We start from the raw sequence: 16723 nt of genomic DNA, 5'->3' as shown, positions 1-16723 counted from the left end.
ACTTTCCCGTTGATCTTCAGAGATTTAAAACATAATCCGCTTCAATTCCCCTTGAGAATCGAACCCACAACCCTGGCGTCGCAAGCGCCATGCTCTACCAACTGAGCCCCACATACACACACACTCTTGCTTCCCGCTGATGTTTTGATGGCACAAATAATTAAGGAAAAATACTTTTGAGATGAAGTCAAAATAGAAACGTGAGCCTCGTCTGCAGAAGTTTAAAATTGGTATCCATGTAGTGAAAATTAAGCATGAGAGTGTGATGGTACACCAATCTAAAGTTGAACATAAGAAAAACAGCGGGAGGGGCAGACACGGCAATATAAACATCAGTTGAAAAGTGTCTCAAAAGCCCCTGCTGTACGACTGACAAGAGATTCCTCATTCTAATACAGTAATGAGTATTTTAAAAGGACTGCACCCCCCGCGCCGACATATGTAGAAACACTCCAAACGTTAGGCTACTTAACAAATCCCACTAAAGACGACAGCAACACTCTGGATAATCAAAAGCTTTATTCAAACATGAAATAAGTACAAACAAAAGAAATACCAAGATTTTTGCATAAATTTACATTCCAGAGACGACACGTTTTTTGAAATATTTTTTTTTTTTAAATCTAGAAGCAAGCAGCAAAAACACAAAACAAGGACAGTGCATGAACCATAACAATGTTTTTCTTCTGTGTACCTGGCTGCTATGAAGGAGTATGCATCCCATTGCAAATGCATCAAATGTTCGTTGCCACCTAAACGGCTGATATACACTAATAAATTATTAGCATGGGACTTTGCATTGTGTTGGCCCATTGCCACCTTACCAGAGATCAAACGGTCCTTGCAGTCACGACTCGCGCTAGGCTACAGAACAGTGCTACAACCCAACATGCTGACAGTACACAGTGGCATCCATTAGCGTCATGCTTCACTACACTGTATATTTCAATAGCGGTTGTAGCATTGAGAAGACAACTCTTCTCAATGCTACAGGGTTAGCGTGTGTCTTAACCTGGCTAGAGAAACTCCTGTTACTCGGCCCCCTCAGTGTATCATGACATCAAATCAATTCATAAAGGAATGGATGAAGGGCAAAATGCTCATCTTTCCTTTATTGTAATTATCACTTCACCAAAGTGTTGTATATAGTTAGATGTGTTAGTGCCACACACCAGCTAGGTGGAGTGAAATGTGTTGTTTTACAGGGTCAACAATAGCCTGGCCCTTGATCAGATACTAATATCCTAGTCAACGTCTCTGACTATGGTTGTCATGCTAGCAGAGGAGTTGGCTAAAGAAGACACAGGTCTGGGATCAGGCTAGTGTAAGAGTAGGACGACCCACTGATTTAAATACACCTTAGAACAATAATAAACACATCAGGATCCTTGCTAATCAAACAGTAGCTTTGCTACTTAGTGCCATGGACAGCAGATACAGAAGAATACAATACAACTACAGTAGACAGTTTCCACATGATGCTCAGAAAGCACTATCTTATGGCAGAGTGGTTCTCATTTACTCTACTCAATATATACATCCGAGTCTATGAAATAGACTACGATGGTGAAACTGACATGTGAACCCTGACTTAGAAAGGGGAGAAAGCTTCGTCTTTTGATGTAGAAAAACATGCCAATGTGGATGCAAAATAATATTCTGATATTTATATCTGTGTGCTGAATAAAGTTCTTCAAATATATAAAAATAGGTTTAAAAATTCTGACCATTTTTAGTACAGTGTAGCGTTAGATTCATGTAGATTTTAAACACCCGATACAGTAAAGTAGACTGGTGTAAAAAAGGTCCTCTGCTCCACCTTTCCTCCTCAGAGACATTGCCACATAACAGAACACAAGTCCTCCACACTCAATAAGATAGAGCGTTATGAGGACTAAACTAGTCACGACTCCTCATGTACTTCCCACCAAAAAGAAAAACACTATGCAACCTACCAAACAAGTAGCCTGGTCCCAGACCAGTACATGCTTCAGCCAACTATAACACTAGTCAGAGAAGTTGGTGAAGCAGAGTTGAGATCAGGTTCACCAAAGCAGGACTGGTAACCTGGCCCATTTGTGGCAACAGCATTGGTTCTACAGTAGGACATAAGTGTCCAAAGGCAAACTTCCAAATCACTGGAAAGGTGGAGCAAGAATCCCCCCCCCCCCACCCCGTCACCCCAAATTTGGCAAACAGAACTCACAGAATCTCTTTCATACAGCACAGGGTTAAGGAAGGGCCAGAGGTTGTAAGCATCCAACAACTAACTTTATATAGAATATACTCAAGTTGTCACTCATCGTCTCCGTTACAAAGGCCTTTCGTCAATGAACAAAAAAAGGGTGAAATGAAAACAAGGTAGAGGATTTAAAAAGGAAAACGAGGGGAGTCTATAAACTGGTTGTGTCACATTCTATAATGCCACAAAGGCAACAACTTTTTTTTTCCACCACCAAGAAAAAAAAGCTAAGACGAAAGCATGACTCATGCGGCGCGCATTCACTTCCTCACGGACGCAACAGAAGCATTACCACAGGTAACAATGCACAAAGGCTCAAACACGCACCTCTCCCATCTGAGAACGGGACGTACAGTAGAATAGGTGGGTGTTTCCGGAGGCAGCTGCCCGCCATCATATACCCCGATATAAAAAAAGGCAAACAGAAAAGGAAACCCAAGGAAAATTTCACAGTTCGCGCCACTGACATTTTAAGGACACTTAAAGGAGTTTCGTATTATTTGGGTTGAGCGCCGAGACAAAGCGTTTCACTTTGTACTTCGTCTATGCTGGTTAAGAGAGTTGCCAAAGCATGATAATTTTTTTAATTTTTTAAACAAGATACGACTGAAATAAATAACTCAAAACTCTACCAGCGGATGTGAAAAAAAAGGCCACCGAATGCTTCTGAGATATGCAAACTCAAACATGACAGCACGTCAAAACCATGACCCTCGAAGCTTAACAATAACTTGAGCGCAGAAAGGACCACTGTTGTTAAATGAAGATATCATGGATCGAAATCCTGAACTGAAACACACAAACCTCACCTGCACAAATCCTACTCTGAATGCATCATCTGCTCAAGAGATCTAGTTCTGCATGGATAAAGACAGTATCTCCCGCCAGGAGTTCCGATTCCTGGATGAAGGCCAGTTGAGTCAAAAGATGGGGCTACTAATGACAAACAGTGCCCTCAATCCCATAATAGCCCAGGTTTCATATGGCAACTGGCAGGTAACAATACAGGCAGTAAACAGACACCCTTTAGGAGTTAATGGTGAGGTCCCTATTCAATCGAAACCAACGGCCAGGTAAACGGCTAAACTTCATGCCCAATGTTTCCCCATTCTTTTACATGTTCGGGTGAGAACAGGAATCCTGACATGCACTCTTGCAATGCAAATTGAACAGTACTTGTTTTGACTTCCTCATAAACCCGGTTAACAAGTTTGATAGAATCAGGCCCTGAAGCTGGATGCAATAGGAAGTCCGCTCCAAAAGGGACACTTTTTGACCAATTTATCCAGTTAAAGCGTTTAACCAGTCGACCATGCCCGACCTACATTAATTACATCCTGAGAAAGAACGACTGAACACAAACGTATCAGGTCATCAAAACAGAACCTAGTTTTTAACAGTTCTAACTCAAGAGATGGTTAAGTTACGGTTTCTTTGTGCACTTAAGTGGTTATTTTGGCGAACAGTAAGCTAACTTTTTTTTTTTATGTGGTGAAAAGTGTAACATTGAGAGCAGCCCCCTCACTTAGTTCTCTCCCTCCATCTCTACAAGGCTTTTCTTGCCCGAGGTGATGTCTTGTCATCAGACTTCAGACCAACACCGTTGGCAGAACCTCCTAACAAAACATAAAAGGAACAAGAACAACATGTCAGAAACATATTTGCGTCACAGAGTTACAAATGGCTGGAGGTGGGTGTTTAGAGTGGGCAGTGGTGGGGGACTCACCCCGGGCTGGGTCCTTCTTGTGGGGCTTGCTCTTTGGGCTGATAGCCTTCACCTTGGAAGCCTGGCTCTGGCTGTGCTCCCTCCACTTCTTCAGCTGAAAGTTGATGAATTTCCACATCATCCAAGCCTGGGTGAGGCAAATGGCAGCCAGGCATGTCATCCTGAGTCAGGGAAGGAAACATGAGGACCAGCCATGAGCAGGCATCTATTCTTTTAGAAAGAGGAAAGGTTCTAACTTGCTCTCAAGGCCCCAATAAGAAGGGGAGAGAGGGCAAATTAAAAAGTGACCTTAAGGAACATGACTTGCCTAACGGTGAGCACATTAAAGTTTCCCTCTGCCAGTGAGAATCCCTGGTTCTCTGCACGGGGCAGTCCGAAGCCGAATGTCAGTACGGAGAGGGTGAGGGTGACGAGGCGTGCGATGACGAAAAGCATCGCCCACAAAGTGAAACTGGGAAAGGAGAAACAGAGGGGGGGTTACAAGTCACCACGGCAATAGCAGTGACATCTTCTACGGGCTCATGTAAGAAAGGGTTTCCCCCCAAACTTTATCCTGGGGCAAGTTTCGTTTTTTTTGCCCTAGCACTATACAAATAATCCAAGCTTGATGAGGAGTTTGTTATTGGAGTCAGCTGTGTAGTGTTAGGGTAAAAAAATAGGCATGCACCCAGGGGTGGCCCCAGGACAGAGTTTGGGAACTCCTGATGCAAGACACCATCACTACCAAGTTATTCAAACCAAAATCAGGGGACGCCGACATAGAAGGATAAGCTCCCATTGGATCACACGAGTGAGTTGCTGAAGGATGGTGATAATTCGAACTAAATCCCAAAACCCTGTGTGCAGATTCTACTGCCAGTGTACAATCCATACCCCTTCTGCTTGTTCTCGTCACTGAAATAGAACAGGCGCGAGGCGTGGAACAGGAGCTCCACCAGGGAGTGAGGTACAAGCAGCAACAGGCCCAGCCGGTGGAGGCTAGTGAACACACAGGAAACAGGAAGTCAGCACAGCACCAGGTGAAACATATCAGAACTTCAGATGGCATTTTCTGTCCAGGGATTAACAGCACTGAAATACTCAATATTATTCCCATTTGCAGCAGGAAGCATAGTCTTTTAAAGACATCCAGATGATTCATGCATATCTACCATAACAGCCTATAACTGATGCATGCAATTATAAGCTGCAGTACTCCAATATTGTTCAGTAGTAGGTGTCCGATCTATTAGAAAGATTGCGTTTGTTTTATTCGGTAAGAACGGCACCACTGCGATTGCTGCTACCCTAGCGGAAACGTCAACCCTGAGGCCGATTGAGGACATGGCCAGCCAGCCCCGACAGGTGTACAGGATACATCACATTGCAGCGATTTGCAAATAGTCTTGAACGACCTCCTTCCTTCCCTAGACTCCCGTCGGCCAGATGTGGGGCGCACTAGAATCAAATGAATGCCCTGTGCTGCCTTTACCCCGTCTTCCAGACCAGCGGTCTTGAAGGAGAGAGGACGGAGGGCCATTAAATAATATTGGGCCAAGGTTCAGAAGTCAACTAAACCAGTTAGAGGTACTACTGATGATTCTACCATCTGCTATTACTACTAAATCTTTCCATAGCCACTTTCCCCAGAACAAATGAGTTTGTCAGACATAACCTGTGTGTGGTAAGTTTAAAAGACTGCCTGTATTTTGAGGATAAAGTAAGGAAATGTTTACAACCAACCCCACCCATCTCCCCCACCCAGCACACAAACTCTCGTCGGGATATATGACATAAACGGGATTGTTTTGACAGCGGTATCCCTCTGGCATAGTTTGAATACCTCCCTTGTTGTCCGCATCGTCCCATCACACTGAACCAGGCCACCTCACACACAGTCACGAGGCGATAAGGGAATATCCACAGCTGCTCACACACACTTCATTGCAATGACGGGAGCACCCAGATATGTAGTGCGTTTACCCCTCTGCCATACCAAACCCTTTCCTCGGCTTGAAGAGAGGTTCTGCCGCTTCATTCAATTATTTGGGAAACGGCTCACTCAAGGCCGTGGAATACAGGCCTTAATAAAAGTGCAAACAGAAAACTTCCAAAACGGCAGCTCCATTCGAATAGCCCATTCATCCTCTTATCTGACCACTTCACTGAAAAGGACACACTCACTTTAAGACGTAGGCACCGGTGATGTGGAAGACGTAAAGGCAAATGTAATAGAGCTGGCGGGGAATGTCCTCCTGAGAAACAAGCAGAACAGAGCCTTTATTCATGACTGCTGAATCAGTGTAAGATGAGAATAAAGAATAGGAACTATATATATATATATATTCACAAGACGTAGCACAATTACAGTATAACAACATATATCCTTCCAGGTTTTAAAATAACAGATGGGTCATCTTTAGGACCTAACCCCTGGTGCGATCATGGACACTTACCTTTCGCACTTTCTGGAAGTACAGCTCAGGAAGGGCGTGGAGCCAGTAGGCCATTTGGCAAATGTAGAAGAACTTCACCTGAAAGCTGCAGAGGACAGGTGACAGGCAGGCAGAGGGAGAGATCAGGTCTATCAATGTAGGGAGGGAGTGGATATGATTGGAAGGTTTGACCATGATAACTTCAATCCCGTAATATATGCATGTTATTTGATGGTACATTAAAGTCCATCAATAATAAAAAAAGGTAATTTGGAAGAAAATATTCAGTTCACAATCTATGCATACCTGCTTATTCCATTTCCCACAAATTAAAATGCATAGAAATAAGATGCCTCGTAACACAATGACAAATCTGGAAAGGATGGGAAGAGAGAGACACACCTGGCACTGTGTGTCTAGCTTGAGTAAAATATCCCATTCTTCATAAATATTTCAGGGGAACCTGACATCTAACATGGATTTGATGAGGCAGCCCAATACAGCAGAAGTGTTCTCCCACACGCAATACTGGGGCTGCAAAGCACCCTGGGAAAGCAAGGCCTGTCCGATGTGCCACCTCAAAACAGCCGAGCCTTCCCAGAAAACCTGTGTTCAAGAATGCTTGGTAACTCTAAACAAGAACACACAGAACGAGCCGTGATGAATAGAGGTCTTACCCTGTCCTACTGACATATTGTTGAAATAATGACCGAGCAAGCTGAAGGTGTGTAAAATGAAATGTATAAATCCTTACTTACACCATGTGGGTGTGTGGATAGCCCGCCCATAGGAAAGTAGGATTTGTTGCAAATTCCTCCTAACAGATGAAAAGAAGAGAAGGCGTGAGCCAAAGAACAAATACAACGGGATGGAGTGCTCGTCTCGTCACATAATGTTCCCTGGCAGTGCTTCGTTGGCCTTTTTACCGCTGTTAAGATGCTGCAGCCCCAGATGAAGGAGATTAAGTAGAAGGCAGCAAGCTGTCCCGACTCATTGAACTTGCTGTGTTTGGTTTTTGACAGATGCAACCGCCTATTCATTTTCTGAAATCAGAGAGAATAGGACATGAGAAGCTGGGAAACGTGTCAGTTATCATTTGTTGTGGGCTGTGTAGTGGATGTGGGGGGACGCTATTAGAATGGCTAAGAGGGTGAGGAGGATAAGGCTGATGAGAGAGAAGGCCAGACCTTATTTTATGACTCACACAGAGAGATGGAAAAGAAGGGGGGGGGGGACGGACGACACACACACACACACACTCTCGCATACACAGTGACGTATGTGTTCTTTGGAGCAACGACCTATACAGAGGTCCCGCTTTCTCTCCCAGGTCACACACACACACAGTGTGTCAGGGTCTGTGTGCATAGACACTCACGTCAAGAACGTATTCCTGTATTAAGGCGTGGAGTATGACAGCGATGAGCAGGTAGAAGAACACAGTGGCCATGTCTTTAAGGCCATACTGGTACAGGTTAACTGGCTCAGCCCTCTCATCTGATAACACACAAAGAACAAACAAAAAACATGGCTCGAGGGAATCAAATACAAGGTATTGGATACAAGTACTAAATCATGTAATAAAAAGGCAAATTATCTTCTTTTAAAAATAGATACAAAAGACAAATGGAAAAACTTACCAAGACCTTGCGTCACATTGTACTGGACAGTGATGAACATGACAGCAAACTTCGCTGTCACCTACAATAAAGGAAGGACATAAGTGTAAATGTGCGTGAGAGTCAACAACAGTACAAATGTGTTAGGCAGAGGTTGGGTGGATAATGTAAACAATCCCCGTATTTTGCTGTAACACAGATGTCAAAGCTAACTGGCTAGCAATCCATTTGGCAGTATTAGGTCGCCAACTAGGCTGTGTGAAACGCCAGCTGACCAGGCAGCCACTAGCTTGAACAGTGCCCCCCCGTGTGCAATCAGTGTGACACATGAGAAGGGCGACGCTAGCGCCCAGCCCCCCTCGTCAACATAGACGATGCTTTTTTTTTTTATATATAAAAAAAAGATCTAGCTACTTGCCCTACCTAAGCTAACTTATACAGCATACATCCCAGGATTTAACACTGTACCTCGAACATCAGGCCGAGGAGAATGACCATAGCCACACACGAAACCATATCGGCGTGATTCTGGATCACGAACTCGTGGCTCAGCACCGCCGGGCTCTTGTTCTTCTTTCGGAAACCCATGGCTGACCGATACAGCTCTCCCTCCCTGCCGCACTTCAGTCACTCGCTGCCCCCCGCTTGCACACAGATGCAAACTCTCCTCTTTTGCTCCCTCCACCACTGCCAGTACACTGGGTAAATTGCAGGTCATGTGTTAGCTAAGAAACGACAACAAAAAATATGTACCAAATACACACGCGATTTGTTCGTAAGTCAGTTAAACGTCCACCAGTATTTTTTTTGCCAGCTGCACAAATGCTGACGTCTATTTTGTATGGTAATGAGGAAACCGTCAAAATAAAAGCCCGCAATTGAAAACTGAAACGTGGAGAAGTCAATCAAGATGCTATATTACATTTGAATCAATGTACATTTGTATTGTGCGTATAAGCAAATGTGGCGAGGAATTTACGAAAACAATTACAAACATGCCTCTAAAAACATTTTTTTAAGACCAATATCGAAAAATACAATGTTCAAAGTTTAGAGAAACAACTATTCAATGTGCAGAGGTAGAAGTGGGGTTGGGAATACTCAATACAGTAGGTTCTGTAGAATCTATATATTTAGAAAACCTACTCCTCCAAGGGTTTTTCTTTATTTGTACTATTTTCTACATTGTAGAATAATAGTGAATACATCAAAACTATGAAATAACACACATGGAATCATGAAAAACAGAAAAAGAGATGAAAAACAGCTTCTATCTCAAGGCCATCAGATTCTTTAAACAGCCACCCCTACCTACAGACTTGATATCATTGGCCACTTTAATAAATGGAACACTAGTCACTTTAATAATGCCACTTTAAGAATATTTACTTATCTCGCATTACTTATCTCATATGTATATAATGTATATTGTATCCTTCACTATCTATTCTTTACTATCTATTGCATCTCAGCCGCTCTGTCACTGCTCATCCATATATTTTATACTTATATATTCTTATCCCATCCCTTTATTAGATTGTGTGTATTAGGTTCTGTTGTGGAATTTGTTAGATATTAGGTTTTGTTGTGGAATTGTTAGATATTACCTGTTAGATACAGCTGCACTGTCGGATCTAGAAGCATAAGCATTTTGCTACACTCGCAATAACATCTGCTGACCATGTGTATGTGACCAATAACATTTGATTTGATGTAGTAACAAAAAATGTATTAAACAAATTAAGCACTACTAAAGGACACCAATAATAAGAAGAGACTTGCTTCGGTTAAGAAACACATGAAATGAACATTCGACCGGTGGATATTTGTCCTTTGGTCTGGAGTCCAAATTTGAGATGTTTGGTTTCAACTAACATGTCTTTGTAGGTGAACGGATGATCTCTGCATGTGTGTTCCACCGTAAAGCATGGAAGAGGAGGTGTGATGGTGTGGGTGTGCTTTGCTGGTGACACTGTTTGTGATTTATTTAGAATTCAAGGCACACTTAACCAGCATGGCTACCACAGCATTCTGCAGCGATACACCATCCCATCTGGTTTGGTCTTAGTGGGACTATCATTTGTTTTTTTTCAATAGGACAATGACCCAACACACCTCCAGGCTGTGTATGGGCTATTTCACCAGAAGGAGAGTTATGGATTGCAGATGACCTGGCCTCCACAATCCCCAAACTCAACCAAATTGAGATGGTTTGGGATGAGTTGGACCGCAGAGTGAAGGAAAAGCAGCCAACGTGCTCAGCATATGTGGGAAATCCTTCAAGACTGTTGGAAAAGCATTCCAGGTAAAGCTGGTTGACAGAATGCCAGGAGTGTGCAAAGCTGTCATGAAGTCAAAGGGTGGCTATTTAAATAATATAAAATATATTTGGATTTGTTTAACACTTCTTGGTTACTACATGATTCCATATGTGTTATTTCATAGTTCTGATGTCTTCAGTATTATTCTACAATGTAGAAAATAGTAAAAAAAGAAAGAAAGAAAAACCCTTGAATGAGTAGGTATTCTAAAACGTTTGACCGGTAGTGTAGGTAGAAGTGTGGTTGAGAATACTCAGTAGGATCCATGTATGGTGTTATTTCATGGGGGCCTGAATTCTTTTTATTTTACTAGGCAAGTCAGTTATGAACTATTTCTTTCATACGATGACGGCCTAGGACCAGTGGGTTAACTGCCTTGTTCAGGGGCAGAACAACAGATTTTTACCTTGTCAGGTCGGGGATTCGATCTAGCAACCTTTCGGTTAATTTCAGTTACTGGCCCAACGCTCTAACCACTAGGCTTCTACGAAGCAAAATATAATTACTGTATATGAATTACATATTGACTTATAGAGTCGGGTCATGTAACGACTCTATACTAACCAGCATTTTATATGATTTCCAAAACAATACATACATTTATTGTTGTTATGTTGAATATCAGTTGGAAAAACAAAACACTGTCATGACTCTCCTGTGAGGATCCAAAAGATCAAGTGACAGTGGATCAGCTCTACAGAGCTCTCGTTCTCTCACAGAGGTGGAGAGGGATGGATGTGGGGTTTTTATGACCCCTCACGTTGATCGTAAACCATAGGAGGCAGACAATTCTTTTTGGGGCCTAGTTTGGATGATCAGAATGTCTTTGTGTCTTATGAAGAGTTCTCTGCCCAAAACTACAACATCAAACCATGGACACTGGGACAATATATTTGAATAACCGAATATTGGGAATGATGCCTATTTTGTGACGTCATTAAAAGTAGCATGAAGACGTTATAACGAAAACACTGTAACTTGAAGATTCTTTCATACTGTGTATATCACGTTTACATACTTTATGTCGTGTGGGAAATATCCAGGATAAAGAGAATGTTTTTGTGACAATAAGATTGTGATTTCAGTTCTCTAATAAGATCATAGTATATTGTGATACCTTGCCTCGTAACTAGCCACGCCCCAGGGAACCCAAAGAGCGTGTCAGCTTGACGTAAACGCACCCATTTTTACACGAGGATATAAAGCATTTGAGTTAAGAGTTAACATAACTGGCTAAACGGACCACAGCTGCAGAGTGGGCTAAGATAGTCGCGACCACGAAAACACAACACGAGGTTGAAGACAAAGGAACCTCTTAACAATCAATGCTAGAGTTGAGTAACTGCTATGGTTGAATACATAATCTAAGAAGATGAATTTAATAGGACCATCAAGTTATTCTCTTCAAATCACCGTGTCCTACACTGCTTTCATCACCACTCTGGTATTTTGGGGTATTTTATTAGGATCCCCATTAGCTGTTGCAAAAGCAGCAGCTACTCTTCCTGGGGTCCACACAAAACATGAAACATAATACAGAATGACAAGAACAGCTCAAGGACAGAACTACATTTTTTTTTTTTTTAAAGGCACACGTAGCCTAACGTATCAATGCATACACACAAACTATCTAGGTCAAATAGGGGAGAGCCATTGTGCCGCGAGGTGTTGCTTTATCTGTTTGAAAAAAAAAACAGGTTTGCTGTTTATTTGAGTGATATGAGATGGAAGGAAGTTCCATGCAATAAGGGCTCTATATAATACTGTACGTTTTCTTACATTTTTGGGGGATTTGGGGACTGTGAAAAGTCCTCTGACGGCATGTCTGGTGGGATAAGTGTGTGTGTCAGAGCTGTGTGTAAATTGACTATGCCAAAAAATGTGGGATTTTCAACACATTAATGTTTCTTATAAAAAGAAGAAGTGATACAGTCAGTCTCTCCTCAACTCTTAACCAAGAGAGACTGGCATGCGTAGTATTTATAGCAGCAATCTGATTACAATGAAGAGAAAAACGTGCCTCTGTTCTGGGCCAGCTGCAGCTTAACTAGGTCTTTGCCTGCAGCACTGGACCACATGACTGGACAATAATCAAGATTCGACAAAACTAGAGCCTGTAGAACTTGCTTTTTGGAGTGTGGTGTCAAAAAAGCAGAGCATCTCTTTATTACGGCTAGACCTCTCCCCATCTTTACAACCATCATTTTGACGATGACAGTTTAGCCGTCCTTAGGAGACCACTCTTCCAGAACGAGTGCACGTAAACAGACAACTAAGGACATTGTGACCTCTTGTGGACAATCAGAGACTTAAACCTGAGAACGAAGGACAAGGCCATCCAAAGAGGGACCAACAGAGAGGAAGACCGTCAACACGTAAATAGATCATTACATTACTTCTTACCCAAAGGAACGGCAGTTCAGGGCAAGGTATTAGGGCTAAACTAAGCGTTGTTTACAAATGAATCCAAGTGTTGTTTCTCTTTCTCTCTCGTTCTCTCTCTCTTTAAATCTCCATCTTGTGTAACAAGTGTATAAGGTAGTTATGTATGTAAGATTCGGGTTTGTGCAGATTCAAGAAGTCAACGATGTTCAGAATGAGACTGATATGAGGAAATTATTAATTGATGACCGGTACGATATCTATATATTCTTGAGTTAATTCGGGAGACGGTAACTCATTAAAAAAAACTTTTCCCGTGGTGCCCCAAATTCCTAATGAGTTCATTTTTACATGATTAATTTAACGGAGTAATAATTAAACGTAGTAGGCAATTATGTGATAAATAGCGGTCATCACGGGGCGGCAGGGTAGCCTAGTGGTTAGAGCGTTGGACTAGTAACCGGAAGGTTGTGAGTTCAAACCCCCGAGCTGACAAGGTGGTTAGAGCGTTAGAGCAAATCTGTCGTTCTGCCCCTGAACAGGCAGTTAACCCACTGTTCCCAGGCCGTCATTGAAAATAAGAATGTGTTCTTAACTGACTTGCCTGGTTAAATAAAGGTAAAATAAAATAAAAAAATCACATTAATGGTAGTCATGTCACTATCACACCTTAACATGTTTTCTTAGATTACCCTGTTTGCTTCCAGTGTGAAATATAATGTCATTCCATACTAGATTTTCATGCACTCTTGCCTTGCCCTAATGGAGGTGCTGATTAAACTAACACTGTAAAAGTGTGAAACAATTTGATCATTGTTATATCCTGATAGTTGCTGGTTGAAAATACAATCTAAACAGGACCTTATTTTATATTTATTTAACCTTTATTTAACTAGGCAAGTCAGTTGGAAACAAATTCTTATTTACAATGACGGCCTACCCCGGCCAAACCCTAACCCGGACGACGCTGGGCCAATTGTTCGCCGTCCTATGGAACTTCCAATCACGGCCGGTTTTGACATCACCATGTGGTAAATTGGTTAGTAGACCAATAACAAAGGCAGTTCCAAACCTATGCCAATAACAGATCGTTTTCAGTGTTCCCCTTCCCCCTCAGACAACTCACACGCTATGTTTCCATTAACTTGAACCACGGGCGCAACTTTGGTTTTAGAAGTGGAGGCGACATAACTTGGCGGGGGGTCTGGGGGGGTCCTTAAATTTTTTGGGGCATCTGAAGTTCATTTCCTGCACTTCTACACAATCTAATATGACCCACGGCCCTTTTATAAACAAATAACGACCGTGAAGCTAAGAAAACTGCGCTGACACAAGCAACTAACATAGACAATCACCCACAAAGTACCCACAGAATATGGCTGCCTAAATATGGTTCCCAATCAGAGACAACGATAGACAGCTGCCTCTAATTGAGAACCAATGTAGGCAACCATAGACATACAATTGACCTAGAAAGGAAACAGCCCCATAAACATACAAAACCCTTAGACAAGACAAAAAAACAAATACATCACCCATGTCACACCCTGACCTAACAAAAATAACAAGGAAAACAAAGAATACTAAGGTCAGGGTGTGACAGACCACCTTAAAATAGTTTCAACCTTTGAAGCTTCTTGCTTGTCCAGGGTTTGCTGCGCAGAGAGAATAAAGTGTTTAATCTGCAAAAGCTCACCTCTGCGCCGTCACAGACTTATCTTCCCTGGCTGCCTGACCCTAATGAGACCCAGGTCACTATCTGATCCTGCTCAGATGAGGCATGAAAAATAATTACCTTGGTGTACATTATCCAAGAATATAATAAGTTGTTCAATAATTGAAATTACCATTATTCCCTGATCCCAGACTGTAGCCTACCCATCAACTGTAACGGTTTTCTTGAGTTGATGGAGAGGCGGACCAATACGCAGCGTGGTTACTATTCATGGTTCTTTAATAAAGCAACTACACATGAACAGACAAACAAAACAAGAACCGTGGGAGAGAAGAAAAAAAAACACACCAAAAAAACATCCCTATCTGGTGCAAACACAGAGACCGGAACAATCACCCACAAAACCCAACACCAAACAGGCTACCTAAATATGGTTCCCAATCAGTGACAATGACTAACACCTGCCTCTGATTGAGAACCATATCAGGCCAAACATAGAAATAGACAAACTAGACATGTAACATAGAATGCCCACTCAGATCACACCCTGACCAAACAAAATATAGAAACATGGTCAGGGTGTGACATCAACTCAATATCGAACTTCGTATCCATTCACTGATTGTTATGGCTAATATACTACAAAATTCTCCTGAGCTCCGTAGACTGGTCTTCCCTGGCTGTCTGATCCTGCAGGGACACCTGTCACCATCTGATCCTGCTCAGACATGACGAGCACAGTCTTGTGTACTAACTGTGCACCATGGCAGTGAAGCCTGTATAGCTGTTTATACCGTGTCAGTGTGATAGGTAGGGAATTAGCTAGGGAAACTGACAGCTCAATAGCGTTACATTGCTATCCTGACTAATAAAAACTTGCATTGCTGTCACGTTCTGACCTTTATTCCTTTGTTTTGTCTTTATTTAGTATGGTCAGGGCGTGAGTTGGGGTGGTTTTAGTTAGTTTTTCTATGTTTTCTATTCCTATGTTTGGCCTGATATGGTTCTCAATCAGAGGCAGCTGTCTATCGTTCTCCCTGATTGAGAACCATATTTAGGTAGCCTGTTTTCCTTTGTGTTTTGTGGGTGGTTATTTTCAGTCTTTGTGTGTCTGCACCAGAGAGAACTGTTTCGGGTTGTCACTTTGTTTTTTTGAAGTGTTCAGTTTCTTATTAAAAAGATGAACACTAACCACGCTGCGCTTTGGTCCTCCCCTTCTTCCACAGACGACAGCCATTACAATTGCACTGAAGAAAATGTCATATCGGTGTTCCATCATTTGGCTGCTGGTTTCATTTGATTCAGGTCTAGTGTAATTGAGGCAAAAATAATAGCAGAAGTTAGTGAGTTAGCTAGATAGCTAATGTTTACCATTTACCATTAACTCTAGCTCATGGTACATCATCAAATTTACATCTATTGAAACGGAACAAAATAGGCTACAAAACATTTCCATATACACAACAGACGTTAGATAGTGCTACCTGGTAGATAGCTAGAGCTGAACTGGCTGTGGTAGCTACTAGCTAACTTCTAGTTAATTCACTTCAGTCGAGAGCAGATGAAACATTTGCTAAGGTAACAGAAGTTACACTACAAGCTAAGCACTGGGAATAAATATGTTTTTCACCTGTCAAACAGCAGTTACCCTGCCAGATCAGTCAGAGTAACCAGTTACTGCTCTGCTTGCTTTTACAACTTGGAGAAAAAGGGCGACACCGACAGCAGCTGCCTCTATTTCTCCCATGCTGGTCCTATACACCAGCCTTTCAGAAGCTTTGTCTTCACATAACCTGTCTGCATGCTCTGTCGTGTACGTGCGGTCCTAAACAACCATTATCAATTGATTTGCACTTTTCGCACCAAAGTATTTTAATCTCTAGGAGATGGAACACGTCTCTTTCCTGAGCGGTATGACGGCTGTGTGGTCCCATGGTGTTTATACTTGCGTACTATTGTTTGTACAGATGTACATGGTACCTTCAGGCATTTGGAAATTGCTCCAAGTATTACCCAGACTTGTGGAGGCCTACAATTGTTTTTCTGAGGTCTTGGCTGATTTCTTTTGATTTTCCCATGATGTCAAGCAAAGAGGCACTGAGTTCGAAGGTAGACCTTGAAATACATCTACAGGTACTTCTCCAATAGACTCAAATGATGCCAATTAGCCTATCAGAAGCATCTAAAGCCATGACATCATTTTCTGGAATTTTCCAAGCTGTTTAAAGGCACATAGTGTATGTAGACTTCTGACCCACTGGAATTGTGATACAGTGAATTATACGTGAAATAATCTGTCTGTTAACAATTATTGGAAAAATGACTTGTGTTATGCACAAAGTAG

General features: G+C 42.1%; 1 protein-coding gene across 1 annotated transcript; it reads right to left on the bottom strand.

Moving 5' to 3' along the window:
* Nucleotides 1–500: 500 nt before the first annotated feature.
* LOC109907783 (translocating chain-associated membrane protein 1-like 1) lies at nt 501–8840 on the bottom strand. Its single transcript, XM_020505991.2, has 11 exons — nt 8470–8840; nt 8023–8083; nt 7761–7879; nt 7309–7425; nt 7141–7199; nt 6404–6488; nt 6132–6202; nt 4842–4946; nt 4276–4419; nt 3969–4129; nt 501–3858 (listed from the first exon to the last, which is right to left on the bottom strand). The coding sequence occupies exons 1-11, from the start codon at nt 8587–8589 to the stop codon at nt 3788–3790; spliced, it is 1113 nt and encodes a 370-aa protein (XP_020361580.1). The 5' UTR covers nt 8590–8840; the 3' UTR covers nt 501–3787.
* Nucleotides 8841–16723: the final 7883 nt, after the last annotated feature.

Source organism: Oncorhynchus kisutch, linkage group LG17 (genome assembly GCF_002021735.2).
Source record: "Oncorhynchus kisutch isolate 150728-3 linkage group LG17, Okis_V2, whole genome shotgun sequence".
NCBI classification, from domain to species: domain Eukaryota; kingdom Metazoa; phylum Chordata; class Actinopteri; order Salmoniformes; family Salmonidae; genus Oncorhynchus; species Oncorhynchus kisutch.
Note: the sequence above shows the minus strand (reverse complement) of the source record. Positions and strands in the feature narration are given on the sequence as shown.